This window comes from Dicentrarchus labrax, unplaced genomic scaffold (genome assembly GCF_905237075.1).
Source record: "Dicentrarchus labrax unplaced genomic scaffold, dlabrax2021, whole genome shotgun sequence".
In the NCBI taxonomy this organism is placed as follows: domain Eukaryota; kingdom Metazoa; phylum Chordata; class Actinopteri; family Moronidae; genus Dicentrarchus; species Dicentrarchus labrax.
In genome coordinates this window covers 8,527,804-8,545,522 of record NW_026136712.1, presented here as the reverse complement: position 1 = coordinate 8,545,522, position 17,719 = coordinate 8,527,804, and the positions used below count along the sequence as shown (strand labels likewise).

The 17,719-nt window shown below is 42.4% G+C and overlaps 1 protein-coding gene across 1 annotated transcript in view; it reads right to left on the bottom strand.

The window, feature by feature from the left end:
- The window catches only part of shisa9a (shisa family member 9a), a 49,936-nt gene that overhangs the window by 17,046 nt on the left and 15,171 nt on the right, over positions 1–17,719 (bottom strand). Inside the window, exon 3 of the mRNA XM_051418224.1 lies at positions 260–439. Coding sequence (XP_051274184.1) covers positions 260–439 — 180 coding nt within the window. The remainder of the gene's footprint in view (positions 1–259; positions 440–17,719) is intronic.

Here is a 17,719-nt window from a genome sequence, read left to right as displayed (position 1 = left end):
CCAGCTCAGGATGCATCAGACGCTGACTCCGCCATCAAGAATAAGGGAATTCCCAGGATTCATTGTGACGATGACGCACCCTGTCCAAACACTGCCACAGTCAGAGCCAGCGGCAATGACTGCTAAAATCAACACCTGCTTTTTTACTATTAGCGCAACATCAAGTACACTGAACTGAAAAAAATAATAATAATCCTCTGTTCTTCAGTTTAAAAATGTAAAGATGTTAAAATAATAAGAGAAGTTGACAGACACTCACCCACAGCCTTCAGGGAGGCGTATTTGTTGATATCCTTGTTTTGCTGCTGCTGCTGCTGTTGCTGCTGCTGCTGCTGCTGCTGCTGTTCGTACACATGAGCCAGCTGGCTGAGGGCAGGGTAGGGGTGCTGCTGGCCCATGTTTGAGCTCTGTCCCACGTTGTTGTTGATCTGACCTCCCTCTGCAAGGACACAAGACGGGACAAGGTTACAACCAGGTTTAGGACGGGTGTGTGACGGTGTCTTGGGCGTCTTGTTTGAAAGATTGCAAATTCACATTTGCATCCACTTATACAACCACCAGTTTTTATACAGTAGGATCTGGGGCTTTAGAAATGATGCTCCACAATTCTCAGGAAAACATTAGCATCCATTCATGTCAGTACGGCATCAACTGATGGCCTCTTGTCATATTCTACAGCTGCAGCCTATATTTCATGCTGCCTAATCTGCATTTGGACATAATCCAGATATATATGGACACTGAATTGTAACATGCAATTATGCCAGTACTCATGTGCCAGAATACACATTTCAGTACATTATTGAGCAGACATCTTTTATGTGCATTTGACTTATCAGCCTAAATATAAAAGTTGAACTACACCAAAGAAATCTTATCTGCACTGTGCCAGTGAGCCTTCGGTCTACACCAGGGTTAAAAAATTCCCAGTGACTTAAAAAAATCTTCAATTATTACTTCAAGGGAACATATATCTTTACTGAAAGGAGCAGGGAATATATGTTTTAATTAATCTTTCTCAGAATTTGTCATGTTTTTTCACCAGAAAAGAAAAGAAAAATCTGCTGTTCATTAATTTTAGTTATTAATAGGTCATTTTAGTTACGTATATTTGCTTGCTAGTTTTCAAATGCAACCTGTGGTATTCAGGTGTTACAGGTGTCTCAATTATGTGAATATATATTTTTGAAACCAAGCCATTATTACATTTTTTCTAATTAGTTGAACTACTCCACAATCTTTCCATATTCCTTTTATTATATTACTACCTATTGACATGTAAAAGTGCCTGTTGCAACTTTGAAAGAAATACACTCTTTTTTGCCTCATGCTTATGCTGTAGGAAGTAACAGCTGTTTTAGATTAATTATCACCAGTATCCTGGTTGTAAAATTCACCAACTGAAATGTATTCCCATAATTAAATAAGAAATAATTAGATTTCAAAAGGTGTGTTCGATGTATGTGTCTTCTCTCCAACATCACTGCAGCACATACAGCTGGAAATAATCCAGTAGCTTTAAAATTGCTTCCTCTATACCACAGTGAAAAATCAGTAAAACGTATGTGGATGATTTCCAAGAAATCCAGTAGGCATTCTGTTCTGAGTGTGATTAACAGGCAATCAGTCCTCCGCACCCCAGCACATTTTAGAAGTATCCCTCTCAACCAAAGCCATAATGATTAGTCAATGGATTAGCCTTCCTCCACAGTTGCACCAAAAACTACACCTCCTCTTGAAGACGCAGAAACCAGACGGCAGGTTAACACATCCACGAATGTACAGATGGATATGAAGGACGGCAGATCGACAGAGTTATACTGTATGAGAGCAGAAGGGAAGTGTAGAAGTGTAGCAGAACTGCACAGTCTGACTTTAAAGCACAGCTGAATGTTAAAATATGTGTGGGAATTCAGAGGACACTCTCTTCAGCATTGTTCTCTTGCTGCGCTGAGCCTGACAGATAATTGCAAATTCCTGTTACTGAAGGCGAGGGTATCCTTGCTAAGTGAATACATTCTGTTAAAAGCCCCAATACTGCCACTTGATAATTTGAGAGGTAAGAAAAAGTTAAGAGGCAGACAGCGAGAGGAAGGAACGAGAGGGAAAAAAGTGAAATAGGAGAAAGGGGCGAGGGATAAGAATGCATAAAGAATGAAGATGAGAAGTGAGAAAAAAAGTCTGAAAAATGTCTGGCAGAGAAACCAAGGAGGTGTGTGAAGCACAGGGGGAGCGCAGCAAACAGAGTGTGGCCGCAACCCGACAATATTGATTTCCTCCACCATTTTCATCTCAGCAGTGCATTGTTGAGCCACGAGGTGCGCTTAAAGGCCTTAAACCTGCACAGTCCAACTGTCAAGGCAGAGCAAGTTGTTTTGTTACTAATTAATCACTTAGCCCTGGCAGTGACTCAAACCACACACACACACACACACACACACACACACACACACACACAGACACACACACACACACACTGACTGACAAGGTAGAGAGACAATTAAAAAGAGCATCAGAGTGAGAGACAGTGTGAGGCCATGTAGAAGAAAGAATAAGAGACTCCCCGATGTGATGACATGTCCCATGGCGCTTGGTGAAAAGGAACAGATGTGTGATGTGAGTTTGTGTAGATGACTCACTGAAGGCTACGTGAATGTAAGCAAATGGAAACAGAGATTTGGTGAGAAGGGGTCTGGGCATAAATTGTAGAGGTGGAGCTGCAGCCCCTCTCTGGTGTGCATTTAATATAATCAAAAAACAACATTCACCCCGGTCACAATGAATGCCTGCTTTATTTTTCATAGCGGGCCAAAATGGCTGGCACAAGGTCACCAATTTTCTCATTTCATAATGGATTTTGTCTGCTTGTGGAGCACAATTGTGAAATTCAATATCCAGTCAAAGCCTGAGTGCACCTCCTCCTTTTCAGACACTCTGCCATGAAATGGTTTTCAGTTAATCCATGAACAGTTATAGAGATGACCTCACATTTAGACTGTGCACTAAACTGTGATCATATGCAAATGCTTTATGTTGTTAATTAATACAAATCTGGTGAGTTAGAGTTTAAATAATCTTATACGAGACTATGAACATAGTAATAAGCTGGACTCGTGCTCTGCTCCGCCAAGTTGGCTGACTGTTCACTGACAAGCTGGCAAATCAAATTATACAGTCTCACTGAGCCACAAATAAACATCTGGTAACAAGTGTGGTGCATTTTGGCTCAAAGACATAGTCTGACATTTTGGGAAGTACACTTATTAGCTGTCTGACGCAGAGATAGATGAGAAGATTGATACCACTCATGTAAAGTACAGTAAATATGTATGTGGGGCTAGCAGCAGCCGGGTAGCTTAGCGTAGAGACTGGAAACGGGCCTGGCTCTCTCCAAAGGCAAAAAAATTCAGCCTACGAGAACCACTAATTAACATGTTACATCTCATTAACTCATACTTTCCTACAGTGCCAGGCTAGCTGTTGCTCCATGTTTCTCCTGGGACGGCTGTAGCTCCATATTTAGTGAACAAACATGAGAGTGGTAGCAATCTTCTCATCTATCTCTCCACCAGAAAGCAAATGATTACCTTTCATATATTGTTAAACTATCTCTTTAAATGTAAATTGGAACAATAGCATAGTAAAAGCGGAATCACTGTTCATTATGCTCCCATAATAAATGTAATTATCTGTTTCTTGTCTATGATGGTTTAAAGTATTGCAGTGACAGATAATTAAAAATTATTACAGGACCATAAAAACAGGCATTCCAGTCTAGAACTTGCCTTTAATATTCCCTGCTTTATACAGCACCTGTTAAAAATGTTGGATTTGTGTCATCCTTTTTTACTAGAGAACCAAGTTTGAAAGAACCAAATTCAAAAGCAATTCAGCCCCTCATGAAGGCTTAAAGTAAGAATGGTGATTCATATAGGAAATTGCAGCAGTTAGGTTACAATAGGTGTGCTAGTGGATTTATTGGACACTCTGTACCCATTTTGGGAAAAACATTTTCTGATCCAGCCTACAAGCACGCATTGCTTTCCCTTAAAAGCATGTGTTAGTTCATCTCTGCTAATGCGTAGTATTCAAGAAAATAATAAATACTGTGTGCTGCTTCTCATTGTGAATCACACTGTCCTACAATTTACTTCACTATTTACTCTAATACACTGCTCTTTCAGAGTGAAAAACAATCCACAATCCCCTCTCCTTCACTTGTGTTTGCTCACATAGGTCTAGGATTATTTCAGGTTCATAGAAACATTTTTATTAGCTCCCTTCGAGCAGTTGACAAGGCTGACAGAGATGATGGGAATTTGAGCCAAAATACATATAATTTCTCACCTTGCCTCATGCAACCTTGAGAGAATCTGAACCAAAAAATAGAACCAACAGTTTTTTCTGCTGTTTTATTATCCTACCTTTTTTTCTGCTCCAGGGTTCATCTTTGCAAAAACCTCTCTTCCCTGCATTTTGACTTTAGTGACAAAGATACTTGCGCACACATGAATAGTTCATGGTGAAAACAAACAGCACCCTAACGACAAAATCACACTATGAACCCATTCACTGGGCAGACTGACAGCTGTCACCAGGATGCCCATCAGGATGACGCAGTGGGAGTCTGCTGGAGTGGTCACAGTGCCTCGCCAAGCTGGACCGAAACACACGGATTCTCTGAGGTAACCGCAGTCTTTTAACTTTTAATCTCCAGCACCAGCCAGATTCCATTGCTGCCACTGGAGTATTTCCCCGAGATTAGGACAGCAGCAAAACACAAAGCAAGGAAAATAAATTGCACACTGCTGGGAACCAGTTCGACAAGCAGTGGCAATTACAAGCCCATTTAGGTTTTAAGGTAATGGGTCAAACAAAAGAGAAAAAAAGGACAAAACTGACAGATCCCACAACAATGCTTCTCTACAACCTAATTTAAAATTAATGCAACCTTTCAGGCACAGAATGCCTTCCTTAGGTGTTGGCTCTACTGTGTTTTTACTGAACATTTCAACAAAGCTTTTACAGTATTACTGGCACACAGAAACAGTCCTGGCAACAGAATAAGAATAACTGTGTTGCAGTCAAAATGACCAAATCAGATCTCACTGAAAAATCCAATAAAAGAAAGAAATCTGAGAAAGTGAAGGAATCTGAAGAGAAAAAATGATCAGGTCAGCTCAATAGATTTAACTACATTGATAACGGCAGTAGAATACGCTGGGTGAAAGGTCATTAGGTCAAAATCAATAGGTTTTGTCCTGTTGCCTGATTGTACAGACAATATTGTGTTTATGACAAAGGCCAGAAGATGTGCTCATCTGAAAACTGAGAGATTGGATGGTTCTACAACATTTACTGAGCGCCTGAACACACGTGTACTGCACCTCTACCTCATACAGTGCAGAAATATGTGTGAGATAGGGGGCAAGCTACAGTCTGTAGCCTTACAACTGACATGAATAATGTCTAACTCAGGTGTTAGCGTCGTAGAACACAGCTGAATCATTTAGTTACAGGATGCTTATGATCTTTCGACATCCTCTCTGTGTGTTTGCAGCAACTTTAGCAACAGTTTACCTGCTGTGTCATTGTTTGTAGCTAGCCACATTAGCTACATTTTGTTTATAACCTCTGTGCGTTGGAGATAAAGCTTTATTCAACCAGCTAACCAAACACTGACTGTATACAGCTGTAGGACTACTGTAGTTAAATTAATGTAATGTTTTGAGAAATGCAGAAACACATGAACATGAGATAACTGATTGATTGTATTTTCCCATTGAAGGGGAATGCACAGTTCTGACTAGTAATTGAATCCATCCAGGTGCACCATTTCAATTGGCAGGGGTTCTCCATCTCACAGCCAGTTGAATGGCTGCCAGAAGATTTCTAAAGGTCAGTTATTGTGATTTTTCTCAGACCTCTGTGAGCTTGACAAGATGGACGTCTGGCTTTCCAAGATTACTGCTGTCCAGTATGAAAGATTTATCATTCCCTGTATAACAATAACTGCTCACAACACTGGCTGGTTGTAAGAGTATGTTGTAAAAGTGGTTGTAAATTGGTTGAATGACTGAGAGGAGGAAACTGCACGGGCATGGGTCGACATGGGGCGAGTCCAACTTAAGGAATTGCGGTTAAAGTGGATCTGATCATGCATTTGGTTTCAAATGTATGCCACTATTTATTTTTAACGTCACAGAAAAAGACATGTACATAAATTCACCCTGCGGCGCGAAAGGCGCAGGAATGTCAGGATTACAGTAAGTGTGACTGCACTGATGAGACAGCGTGTGGATGATGAGCTTATGACCGCCAGGTAACAGACAGTGCAGTCAGCAACGTACAACATGAGTGTACACTACATAACACTGCAGAGGCAGAGTCGTACGGCACCAAAACACAGAGCCGCGCTGTCTCCCTCGTGGGAAGCCAGACAACCAGCATGGAACTGAGAGGCAATCCTCCCAGGGAAATGGTATCTGTGTTTTTCTCATGTCCCAGACAAGAATATATTCTCTTGGAAATAGGGTAGACAACACATTCATCTGTGTCCCTTGATGTTTGCTGTGTAGTTGTGTGCGTGCATGAGAAAATGAAGAAGAAACAGCGAGCCAGAGCACATGTATGTAGGAGTGCTTCTATCTCATGCTTGGCCTGACTCCATCGCTACTGGCTGTACAGTGTAATTTCACTGCTTGTTTGATTCGGCGCTGAAAATTGTAAGCAGCTGACTCATCTATTATTCCCCCTTTCTCCTCACTCTGCAAATGGATAAACCCTCTTCTTTTCTTCAGCTGCAAAACTGCCTCTCTGTCATTACTCAACCCTCTCCATCTCTCTCTTCCTCTCGCTTGTCATGGCAACAGTATTCTCTCGTGTAGTATTTGCTCTGCAGCACACGGCGAGTTCGCATTGTCCCGCAGTCACCCGCGCCCACATATCAACAGGCAGGCCGGCTGTACTGTACTGAAAAAGTCATTGTTATGCAACCTATGTTATGCTGCCTGCTGCTCTGTTGGTCTGTCTGTTCATCTCTCTCCACTCGTTCTTCACGTGTCTGCTTGCCTCCACTGAGCTTGTTCTAGGTCACATCCTAACAGCTTTGTCAGGCGTTGTCAAAAAAGCATGCATGTTTTATTGAAAGACTTGCTCTAGTTTGGTAAAAAGGCAATTTTGTGAGTCATCTTTGGGTATAACCTAGCAAAGCATTTTGACGTTGAATGGATGTTGACACAAAAGTCTGCACCGTCGATACAAACCTGTGTAAATAGAGCCTCAAAATGAAAGACAAGGCGTGTGCAGTTGTCCAAAGGTGCTCCTGGTACTGTTTTGTAAAACTGGGAGCAATGGTAAACATCTTGATATTAGTTCAGAACAGTTATTTGAACATTTGTGCCCAAGAAATGCATCCTGAGACTACAGATGGGTAATCTCTAATGTGTGATGCTTTCTCCATGTAGCATTGAGAGCTCCTGACTCGTCCAAATCATTCACCCTTATGTGACAGTGTGCACACATCCTTGTCTATGTGTAGGAGTGTGTGGGGGTCCTCTCTGTTTCTCTGCATATGCATATTTAGTCCCACTGAAAATGGTAAGCAGGTTATGTGTGAGCCAGTGTGAGGCGGGAGGGGAGAGTGTCCTCTTTATTTGCCCTCCTGTCTGTTTACAGTACATAAGAAGCACAGCATCTGTCTTGACCTCATCCCTTCGGTCCGTATCTCTCTCGTGCAGCATGGAGGATGGCAAGGATCACAGAGCGGGCAGAGGCCCCACTTTGCGACCGTTGAGCTCACGGGAATTTTGCCAGGAGCTGGGTGTTAAATCCTCTTTGTGTGGTCGGCGGTAGGCTGAGGGAGTTCATATGAAGGCTTGAGCAAAAGAAGGTGTTTTGGGGCCCTGAGGTGAATGGGTCAGACCTACGTGGTTGTTGGGCATGGGGCAGGTACAATCCTTGTATATATAGTATGAAGAAGAAAGTTTGCAGCAAGAGAAGAACAGATGTCCAGGGCTGCATGGGTCTTGCCACCTGCTGGCACTGTCAGCTGTGGGAGGCAAGTTTGAAGTGTAAAGGGCCAAAAGCTCACACGCAGAAAGTATTTGACGCCGATGCCTACTGTTTGAACGAGGTCCAGCTTTATGACAGCCAAACAAACTGCCTACAGCTTTTAGAGGTGCTTCAAAAGTCACTGAGTAGCCTACTTTAGAATAGTGATTCCCAGCCAGGGATATTTGTATCCCAGGGGGTAAGACTGTGGACTACCTCACCTAATTTGATCAAATTAAAAAATTCCATTTAGATTAAATAAAAAAATGTGAGTCTTCTATTACACCTGAACAATGTAAGTTGCATCCAAGAATGCATGAAAACTAGTTAGCAAGCAAGCAGAGACATCTAAACAGTTGGTTAAAAGTAATGGTTGGAACAGCTGAAATAGAGAGTGTTTAGATAAATGGTGAAATATCTCAAAGTAAATGGTTAAGATACATTGAACTAAATGCCAACCACAGACGCCAAAACGTTACACACGGTCAACTCGCTGTATTTGGTTAGTTACTCACAGTTTTGATGATCCACAATCATTTGGGTCTGAATGGTGTAGCCTATTGTAAATTGCTTTGTTAAGCTAAACTGCTTGGTGAAAATCAAAACCCCAAATCTAAATCAGTGGAGGGAAATTAATTCATCAACAAAACAAATACAACCAAAACCATGCAGCGGTTAAAGACTGTATCCCCATGGCGTCTTCCACAGTCCACTGCCTTTAGCACACCTGTCTTCATTTAGAGGTTCCTGAGATGCGAGGTCAGGTTGTTTAGCACCAAACTACCACTAGGCACTGCCAGACAATTTACATTAAAAACAGTGTAGGAAATTGTAAGAGCTTGCTAGAAATGGCTCTAACAGGATAAAATGAAATTGTGAGTAAGGTAATGGGTAAATGGTTGAAATATCTAGCCTATCTTCTGTGAATGAAGCAATGAATGCAAACTTTTCTTAGCCAGCCATAACATTGAAGGTTGTATTAGAAACATATTGTAACAATATCCACTTTTATGGAATAAGTGGATATAAGTGTTAAATCCACCAACAACCAGTTGACATTTGGAACATGGTGGATAGTATTATTGAAGGGGTACTTGAGTTCATCTGACAGCTGTGGGGGTATGTAAGAAAAACCATCGCTTTAGATCACAGTATTTTGCCGTTTAGCAACAACTTGCATTAACACTTTCAGGCTAGTGCAATGTGATAAAATGATCTTACTCTATTAAAGGCATGTCACCAGCATTCATTTATTTGCCCAGAAACACTGCCATAAGGACTTGGGTGTGCATGGCCATGAATAATATATCTCAGCCTTAAGGCGGCTGTATTGCGTTCAGTGCACAGAACTGTCTGCGTGCTCCAAAGCAATGTGTCAGATCCTCATCCTTATATATGGTCTTGTTTTCCAAACAAACGTTCATCTCATTATCATCACCATATGCTGCTAGCTTTTGTCTTCGCTCATTAGCACATCAGTACACTCCCGTTTAGTAAGAGATAGTGAGAGAGAGCTCAGAGGGGGGGGCACGGTGGTGAGTGTGTCATGAAATGCTCAAGAGATACAGAGAAATGTGTGCAGCCAACTCTATTCCAAAACCGATCACATATCTCTGAGTAATTCTCATGAGGGCAGACCATTAAACAGATAGGAGTGTGATGCAGAGAAACCGTATTATTGAAAAGTCTGTCATGGAAAATGGCGGCGGGAAATGATAGCAGAGAGAATAGCTTATCTACCCTTAATTGTTCCTCCCTGAGCCTTTGGGAGCACAATGACTTCCGCTGCACCCTTTTATGATTAGAGCCTTCCTTCATACCTTCTTCATTTTCAAGTGCTATTGATTTCTATTGTTCCGTATTTTTTTCTTTCCTATTCACGGTGGAGCATTTGCAGCAGGATTCAACTACTATCTCCTTTTTGCGCCATCTTGTCACAGGACATTGCACTGACTCGAGTCTCACAGGACATTGTTAAAGCTAGTCACTGAATCAATAGTAAGATATCAGTTTGAACTCTATAAAGACCTGTTAGCTGTTTAAACTAGAACTATCTCAGTCCAAGGGGAATGTATTTTAAAAGTGAGCTGTGGGGGGATGAAAAGAAATACGGTCAAAACAACTGTAGATGATGACCATCCCTGTCCCATAAGTCACTTCCTTTGAGCATGTTCCATTATTTTCCATTCCCACTGCTTCTGACACATACTATATACTGGGACAGTTGTCCTAGATTTTTTTATCTGTATCCAACTCAAACCTAACTAAACCGTAGCAGATGGGGGCAGCCATTTGTAACGACACTATAATGTGTCATTACAACTGACTTCACACTCGTATTTAGACGGAAAAGAATCTACCTTGTGGCATCTACACTGCACGAATGGATGGAAACAGCTCACACGTGAAGGGCGTTTGAGCAAATGAAATGCAAAATAAAACCCCCGGATAACAAGACCTGTTTATCAGATGCTTAAAACCATAAGTCCTCCTGCACCGCTGAGTGCTGACAGATGTGTGGGAGAACACCAGGTAGAAAACAGAGTGTGCAAAAAGTAGTTTGGAAAGAAAAGCTGTTGAGTACTGTCTAATAACTGCAATTTCATATCAGTGCGGAATGAAACACTGCATTGGCCTCGTCTCTCATTGTGTAACAGTTGAATAAGCTTTAATTAATAGGTTAGCAGGTGACCCAAATTACTATAGCTGTGATTCTAGAATGACCATTGTAGAGCACAATGCTCAGAATAGAATCAAGAGCGAGGGAATCATCAATACGACTTCATTTAATTTCTTCTTACCTCAACTCATCGTATTTGCCGATACTGATTCCCAATCCAATACTAATGCTTTCTTTTTCCTAAATCTAAAATCAGTGTGACAAACTCAGTGGTACTTGGGATCAGTTTAAATCAGTTAACTTGAGGCTATTGTGCTCAAAAAGTAGGACCTAATGAATGTAACAGAAACAAAGAAACAAAGAAACTGTATTCAATGTGGATCGGTCGCACACGACTGAAGCCCGATCCGCTTAACAAGGTCAAACCCAATAACAATCAGCCCTAACATGACTAGTACAGCACAGTCTGTCATTTTTTCAATTACATTAATTTAGACAAGGTTAACTTATTTTATTTTTGCGTCCTGCTACCTTACATTAAAATAATTCCAATAAGTTACATGTAGATTTTGAAGTTTTGAAAAAAGGACAGCCCTGGTATGCGATTAATATTTTGATATTCAGATCAGCAAATGTCGGAGTCGAGGTATAAGGAGAGAAAACGTTGGATTGGTGCATACCTACACAGAGTGTTAAGAGGTCAAATGTTATCCTGAAAACAGACTGAAACATTGAATCGCTCCTCTCTAAATTCTTTTCATTTCAGCTAAAGTAAGTGGTTGTGACACTCACCTGACCCCCAAAAGATTTAAAGCAAATTTCCATTTCTTGGTATTTCAAAATATCAGAATTTCTGTGACACGATTTTATCTCAGAAGTGCCTCGGGCAGTCATCTCCTGTGGCTACAGACTGGGTGTTCCTCTCTGTGACAGGGCTCATCAGTCACCAGGCCACAGAGAGCGAGACAAGCAGACAGCGAAAACAGAGAAATAAATACCTGCTCCACTAAAGCACATGATTGACAAAGAGGAGCCCTTATTCATCATGATGATGAAGCACCACTCAAGGAAACAGAGCATCCACAATAACATCTGGGCCTATTGTTTTTCTCAATGATCTTCTGTCTCTCTCAAAGAACAATGTTCCATTTTTAAGTCATGGCCTGATTGTTGTATGATGCTTCGCCAGGAAAAGGGGCCAATTTCAAAAGTCTACTCTCTCTCTCTGAGTGTGTGTTTCTCAGGGCTCAGTGTTTCTGAGCTTCCTGAATGGCACGATGCTACCACTGCAGTGCCACCTTGATTTACCGGGCTGTACTGTTTCCCCCCCTCATCCAGTGTTATGAGTCAGCAGTGGGACTGCCGCTCCATCAACGGAGGGCAACATGCTGCTAGAGACAAAGCGAGACAGACAGATAGGGAGGGAGGCAGTGGGAGATGGTGATGATAATGATGTGTGTCTCCATGGGGGGTTGACACCTCTGACAACATGTCAGCAGCGCCGACCCAGATACCAGAGAGGCAGGAAGGACACTGCTTTCCAATGGTTGCCTGTGAGAGCCTGTAAGATATTTATGATGACAAAGGTAAAGCAAAACATATGAACATGAAATTTAGTTCACTGCTATTGCTTTGACTTCCCATCAAGCACCATCCTCAGGTCACTATGTCCAACACTTTGGTGTCTGACCAAATACCTGCAAAACTAGTAACATTATTATCTCAGCTGTATTTGGTGTTTTCTGCTAATTAGGCTGAGATTGTGAACATGGTACCATGATGCTAAACATCAGCATATTAGCATGCTGACTGTATTGTTAAGTTGTCAAGTAGCCATTAGCATGACTGTAGACTGTTAGTCCTATTAAATAAACAATTATAGTCTTATGTACTCAATATTGTTTTCTGTGTTCTAAGAAAAATACTTCCATACACCAGTAATAGGCAACATGGCTGGCTGATATCTGATTTCTAATAGAGGTTAAAGTGATATATTAGTCTCACCTTAATCCAGCAGCCACAATTATAACAAAGCACACATGCTAAGGCATGATTCTGGTAGCTGATAGTGTTTAATTAAGTGTAACCTCCGAATTTATTCCCTTGCAGTCTTTGACCCACAGTCTGCTCCTCTGGCACCGCTGAAGAGAAGCTTTATGTTTAAAAGCTTTAGTCTGCTGCACCTGGCCGTTGGGCTGAATCCCTGGCAGGTTTAAGTGTTGGAGCACAGCTGTGAGGGGCTTTTCTTGGCCTGCGAAGACAAGACAGGGCAGTGGGCAGATTTCCCTCTCGCTCATCCCTCCGCAGCCAGCCATCCAGCAGGAGCAGGATGAGAAATGCACGACATTAATTGCTGAATTCAGGCGAACCTGGGAGTTAAATGTGAGCGGTAACGGCTTAAGCTGCATGCAGTTCACACGGCATCAGGACAATCTAATCAATCGCAGGCTGCAATTAACAAGCTTTTTTTCTTTGGTGAACAAAGAAAGGGCTTCTAGGTGTGTGTCTAGAGAGCTACAGTACAAATAACCCCTTGTTACCCTTTTTTTAGTATTGGCTCGAAGCACAACAGCTTGAAAACATGATGCTTTATCATCATCTACAGACGTAATTTGTTTTGCTCGCGGACTCATAAAGTCATGACATTTAGAAGTTTCCTTCAACAACAGCATTCTAACCACAATCATCGTTTTTTCTCTCTCTCATGTTGTCCTGCCACCCCTCCTGCCTAAAAGCCACAAGACAACACATCAATGATAAAGTGAGTCAAAGTGAGGCATGCAGAACAACCTTGCATCCTGCACATTGCTCCATCTGTGAGGCACATAATATGTCTCATGCTCCTTCTTTAGCTAAAAACAGTGAGATTTTGCCTTCTGTTCGCTCGCTGGGGGTAATCTGATGGGAGGCTGCTAATCTTCAGTATCAGCCTTTGCGGCTTCGCTATGTTGTGTTTGTGTGTTCTCCTGACTGAGCAGTGAAAGTATAATTTGCTTTAATTGAAGGTGATTAGGAGCTTCATTGTAGATGTGACATGGGTTTACTAATAGGGAGAAAAGCTTCCGCAGGGCCAGATTGAGAGGCTTGGTATTTAGAGTGATCTCTCCTCTCCCTCTGTCTCTGCTTCAGCATTGCTGCCATATGCCTGTCTGATATCAGCACATGGTAGGCCACACACTCTTATCCGCGAGCCTGTTTATTTGTGTACCTGTTTATCTGTCTTCTCTTTCTGTCTGTGCCTCCACCTCTCTCTCAATCCCCTGCTCCCCCCGTCCATCTGTTGTCAAAAGCATCCTTAGTATTTATCTGCCTGTCTCTCTGCCTTCATGTCTAGCTGCAGCTCAAAGAGCGAGGGAACAGGTCAGCGCGCTTTCTCTGCACCATTGTGCACTCAAACACACATCCAGAAGGCCATCTGATACATTTCCCCCTGCTTTCTTACAGATCATGAAATATGTCGAATTTGAAGGGAGAGGAATATTCTTTCAGGAAACCTCCGAGTGGCCCCAGTGGAATCTCCGCACTAAGAGGGACAGATTAGCTTGTGACTGAATCCCACACTCTGCCGCAGGACCTGTCTATTCATCCACAAAGATGCCTCAGTGACGTTCTATTATTAGCAATATAAACTAAATGTGGCACTTATTGATGGTCCGTGCTGCAGGAATCGACTTGAGCAAGACATCCATACTCCCTCAGAGAGTTAAGCAAAAAAAAAAAAGGAGAGGAGGAAAAGTAGGTTACCGAAGAGAGACCGGCTGCCTCGCTCCAATTGTAAGCAGGAGAAAACAAGCACTGGCAGGGTGCAAAGTGTACAGTGTGTGAGTGTGTGTCACTGTGTTTTGCGTGTGTGAATGTGCCTGTGTATCACTGTGAGAAAGACACTACTGAAAGAATTGTGGAAAGAAAAACAGAAACATATATTGATGCGTGTATGAGGAGATGTACTGTACTGTAGTGCACACACTATTGCACGTGTTTACTCAAATGAATATGTGCACTTTCTCACATTGGCGTTTGCACCGAGCGTCCATTTGTGCAACAGCTTTCCACGTGAATCCCTGTGTTTTTCCATGTGCCTTTGTTTCATGCATATCTAAGTGCACTGAATGTTATGTGATAGTATTCATGCGAGGGTCCGTGCAAGGCGATGGTCCTGCAGAGTGCCAGTGTAACTGTCGGCTCTTCTGCACCGCTCCGTGTCTTGGCAACAGGGAGTGTGAGGGAACCAGTGCGAGCAGACAAAGACACCTCCTTCTGCCTGACGAATGCTGCAGAGCGGGGAGGCAGGCAGGCGAGAGATGGCTTCTGTGCAACAGCATGGGGGTAAGAAGTGGGTCATAAGGAAATCCCCATATGGACGACCCCCACCCCACCCCACCACCACACACCCTACCCCGCTGGGCACTGCCTGCACTGCCAGCCGTCCTCCAAAACTAACCCAGAGCCCAAAGCGAGAGGCACGCAGGGGACAGAAATTTGGCTACATGTACAATGACTTGCCAGTTTATAGGGAACAATCTCTGCTTTGACACATATTATACATTCTAACAAGTCATATGTGACAACTTGATATGAGTGCATGTGTGTGGAATACGAGCGTTTCTTGAGTCACTTAGTGTTAGTCAGTGTAACTGGATCAGCTACTGTAACTACATTTTGGAATAGTCACAAATAAGGCAAGAATGTTGGCGCTAGGCCTCCTTATTCTACCATCACCCAAATGATTGATGATTTGGGATGTTTCAATAATCTACCAAGCATGGTGTGAGCAAGAACTACAGATCACAGTTCTGTGGATAAAAGGAGGGATCAAAGGAACGTCAATAATCCTGCAGAACAGAACAAATCACATCAAAACTCAAAATGTGTCCACAGCAAGAGAACGTGTGTCTCCAGCATGTGAAGGAGCATCAAATGTGGACCACTGAGGAGTGCACAAACAGCATAGCAAAGCATAGGACTTCTCTTGTGCTGATGAACAAAGAACTAAGAATCTGGATCCTGGTTCAGAATTTGACTCAAACACTATACCTTCATGCAATCATGTTCTTTGGTGTCAACACTACAGAACAGTGTTGGCTGTGTAATGATGTGGGGAATGTTACCCACTGAAGAAGGTCAGAACAGGATGGCGTATCTGAACATTGTTTTAAACCAAGGTTGTTCCTTCTTCGCTGCAGTTTATCCACACTGGGATTGACCGTTTCTGGTCCATGAATGTCTCCAGGAGAGCTTTCCTGCTGCAGCCTCGCTGGCCTGCACAGCCTAGGACATCAACCTATTCCAGCACCTTTGGGATGATGTGGATTTCTACATGGTATAATATTCATACAACCAACATATTCTAGAATCCCTGCCCAGATCAATTCATGCTGCTCTGAAGGCCAAAAGAGATGCAGCACACTTGATTGACTTCATAAAGAAGAATATTTACTTAGATTTAATTAATCCCCAATGGAGGAATTCTTTTTATTTTTATTTTTTTTTTTACACACATAGGACCGAAATATAATCACGCACAGACAGGGCTTATAGAAATGCAAATGTGGAGAGATAATGGAGTGGAGCTGCCTTGTAGCAGCACTGCGGTAACAGTTAGGGGCTAGTGCCTTGCTCAAGGGCACATCTGCAGTGCACAAAAAGTGAAATGGCACTTCATACTGTGGTCTGTGCTGGACTTGAACCGGCTACCTTCCGGTTCCCAAGCCAAGTCTTTGGCTGAGCTACTGCCGCCCCTTAACTCGATGAAATTCAAATGCAACACACTTTTCCTCACACTAGGCCTCAAGAGATTTTGCAAGGTTTTCCCTCAGATCTGTATTCTTCTCAGGGTGCCTGATAAACTGCTTTTAGATCAACCAGATGCACACTAAAATCCAGATACCAAAGTCTAAGCTCTGATAGCTGACGACTTTCACCAAAGCTGTGAGATAGAGACCACAAGAGAGCTCATTGTGATGAAAATCTGGAGATCTGTAACTGAAACTGGTTCTCATAAGGATACAGCACAGGTACAGAAACATACATTCTCTTCTCTCTCTGACTGTACATACATACTGTAAAGTCTCTCCCTGACATTACCTTTCACTTTGTCTGTCACTTCTGTTTTCTCCTTTGCATGCACAGACACACACACACACACACACACACACACACACACACACACACACCAAACACATGCTCACACACACTTGTGCAGCCACTGTCTCATACTCATGTCTTCCCAAATGAACTAAATCTAAACTGGTTAATTATGAGATTCATCGCTGTTAGCACCTGTTAGATAATTAATGCCAATCACTGCCTTCTGGGGAGGAAAATTATCCTCCATAAAAACACAGTTTAGCTAGCATCACTCTCCCTCTCTCCTCTCGTTTCCTCCTTCCTTTCTCTCTCCCCTGCCTATCAACCTGTGTGCCCTGCGCCTGCTGTTAACAAATCATCCCAGAAAATAAATAAGCACTGCTATACACAAACGTTGAAGCGATGGCCATGCTCGCCGATGAAGCAGTCTTGGAATTCCATCCACCACAGATGGGTAGACAGTGTAGGAGTGTGGATGTGGCAATGGAGAAACCTGAGATGTCAGTTAGCGATCAGGAAACAATAAATAATTTAGGACTGAGCCGACGCTGGGATAGTAATGGTGGCTCTGGCCAGAGTGGCGGTTGGCAAAGCAAGCTTGTGCTGCAGTTTTATGACTGCATTTTGATATTCAAACCAATAGTATTCTATAAAATGTTAAGACGTGTGTTGCAAATTTAATGAGAAGTCAACCATTTGATAGTAAAACCTTCACTCTTGGGTTGCTGCAGCTGTAGGGTAGGAACCAATGAAGGATGCTTCAGGATGCTTCAGTATGACTTTCTGCTCAGATGTATGAATGAAGATAATGATGATAGTCTTCTTAACAAATACTGGCTTCTGCCAGTTGTGCAATTGCTGGCAAATAGATAGGCTATTAAAGGTGTTGCACTTTAGCATCAATAAACCATTAACACAAACATGACATATCAACCTTTTCAGCTTAAGTCAGAACAGATA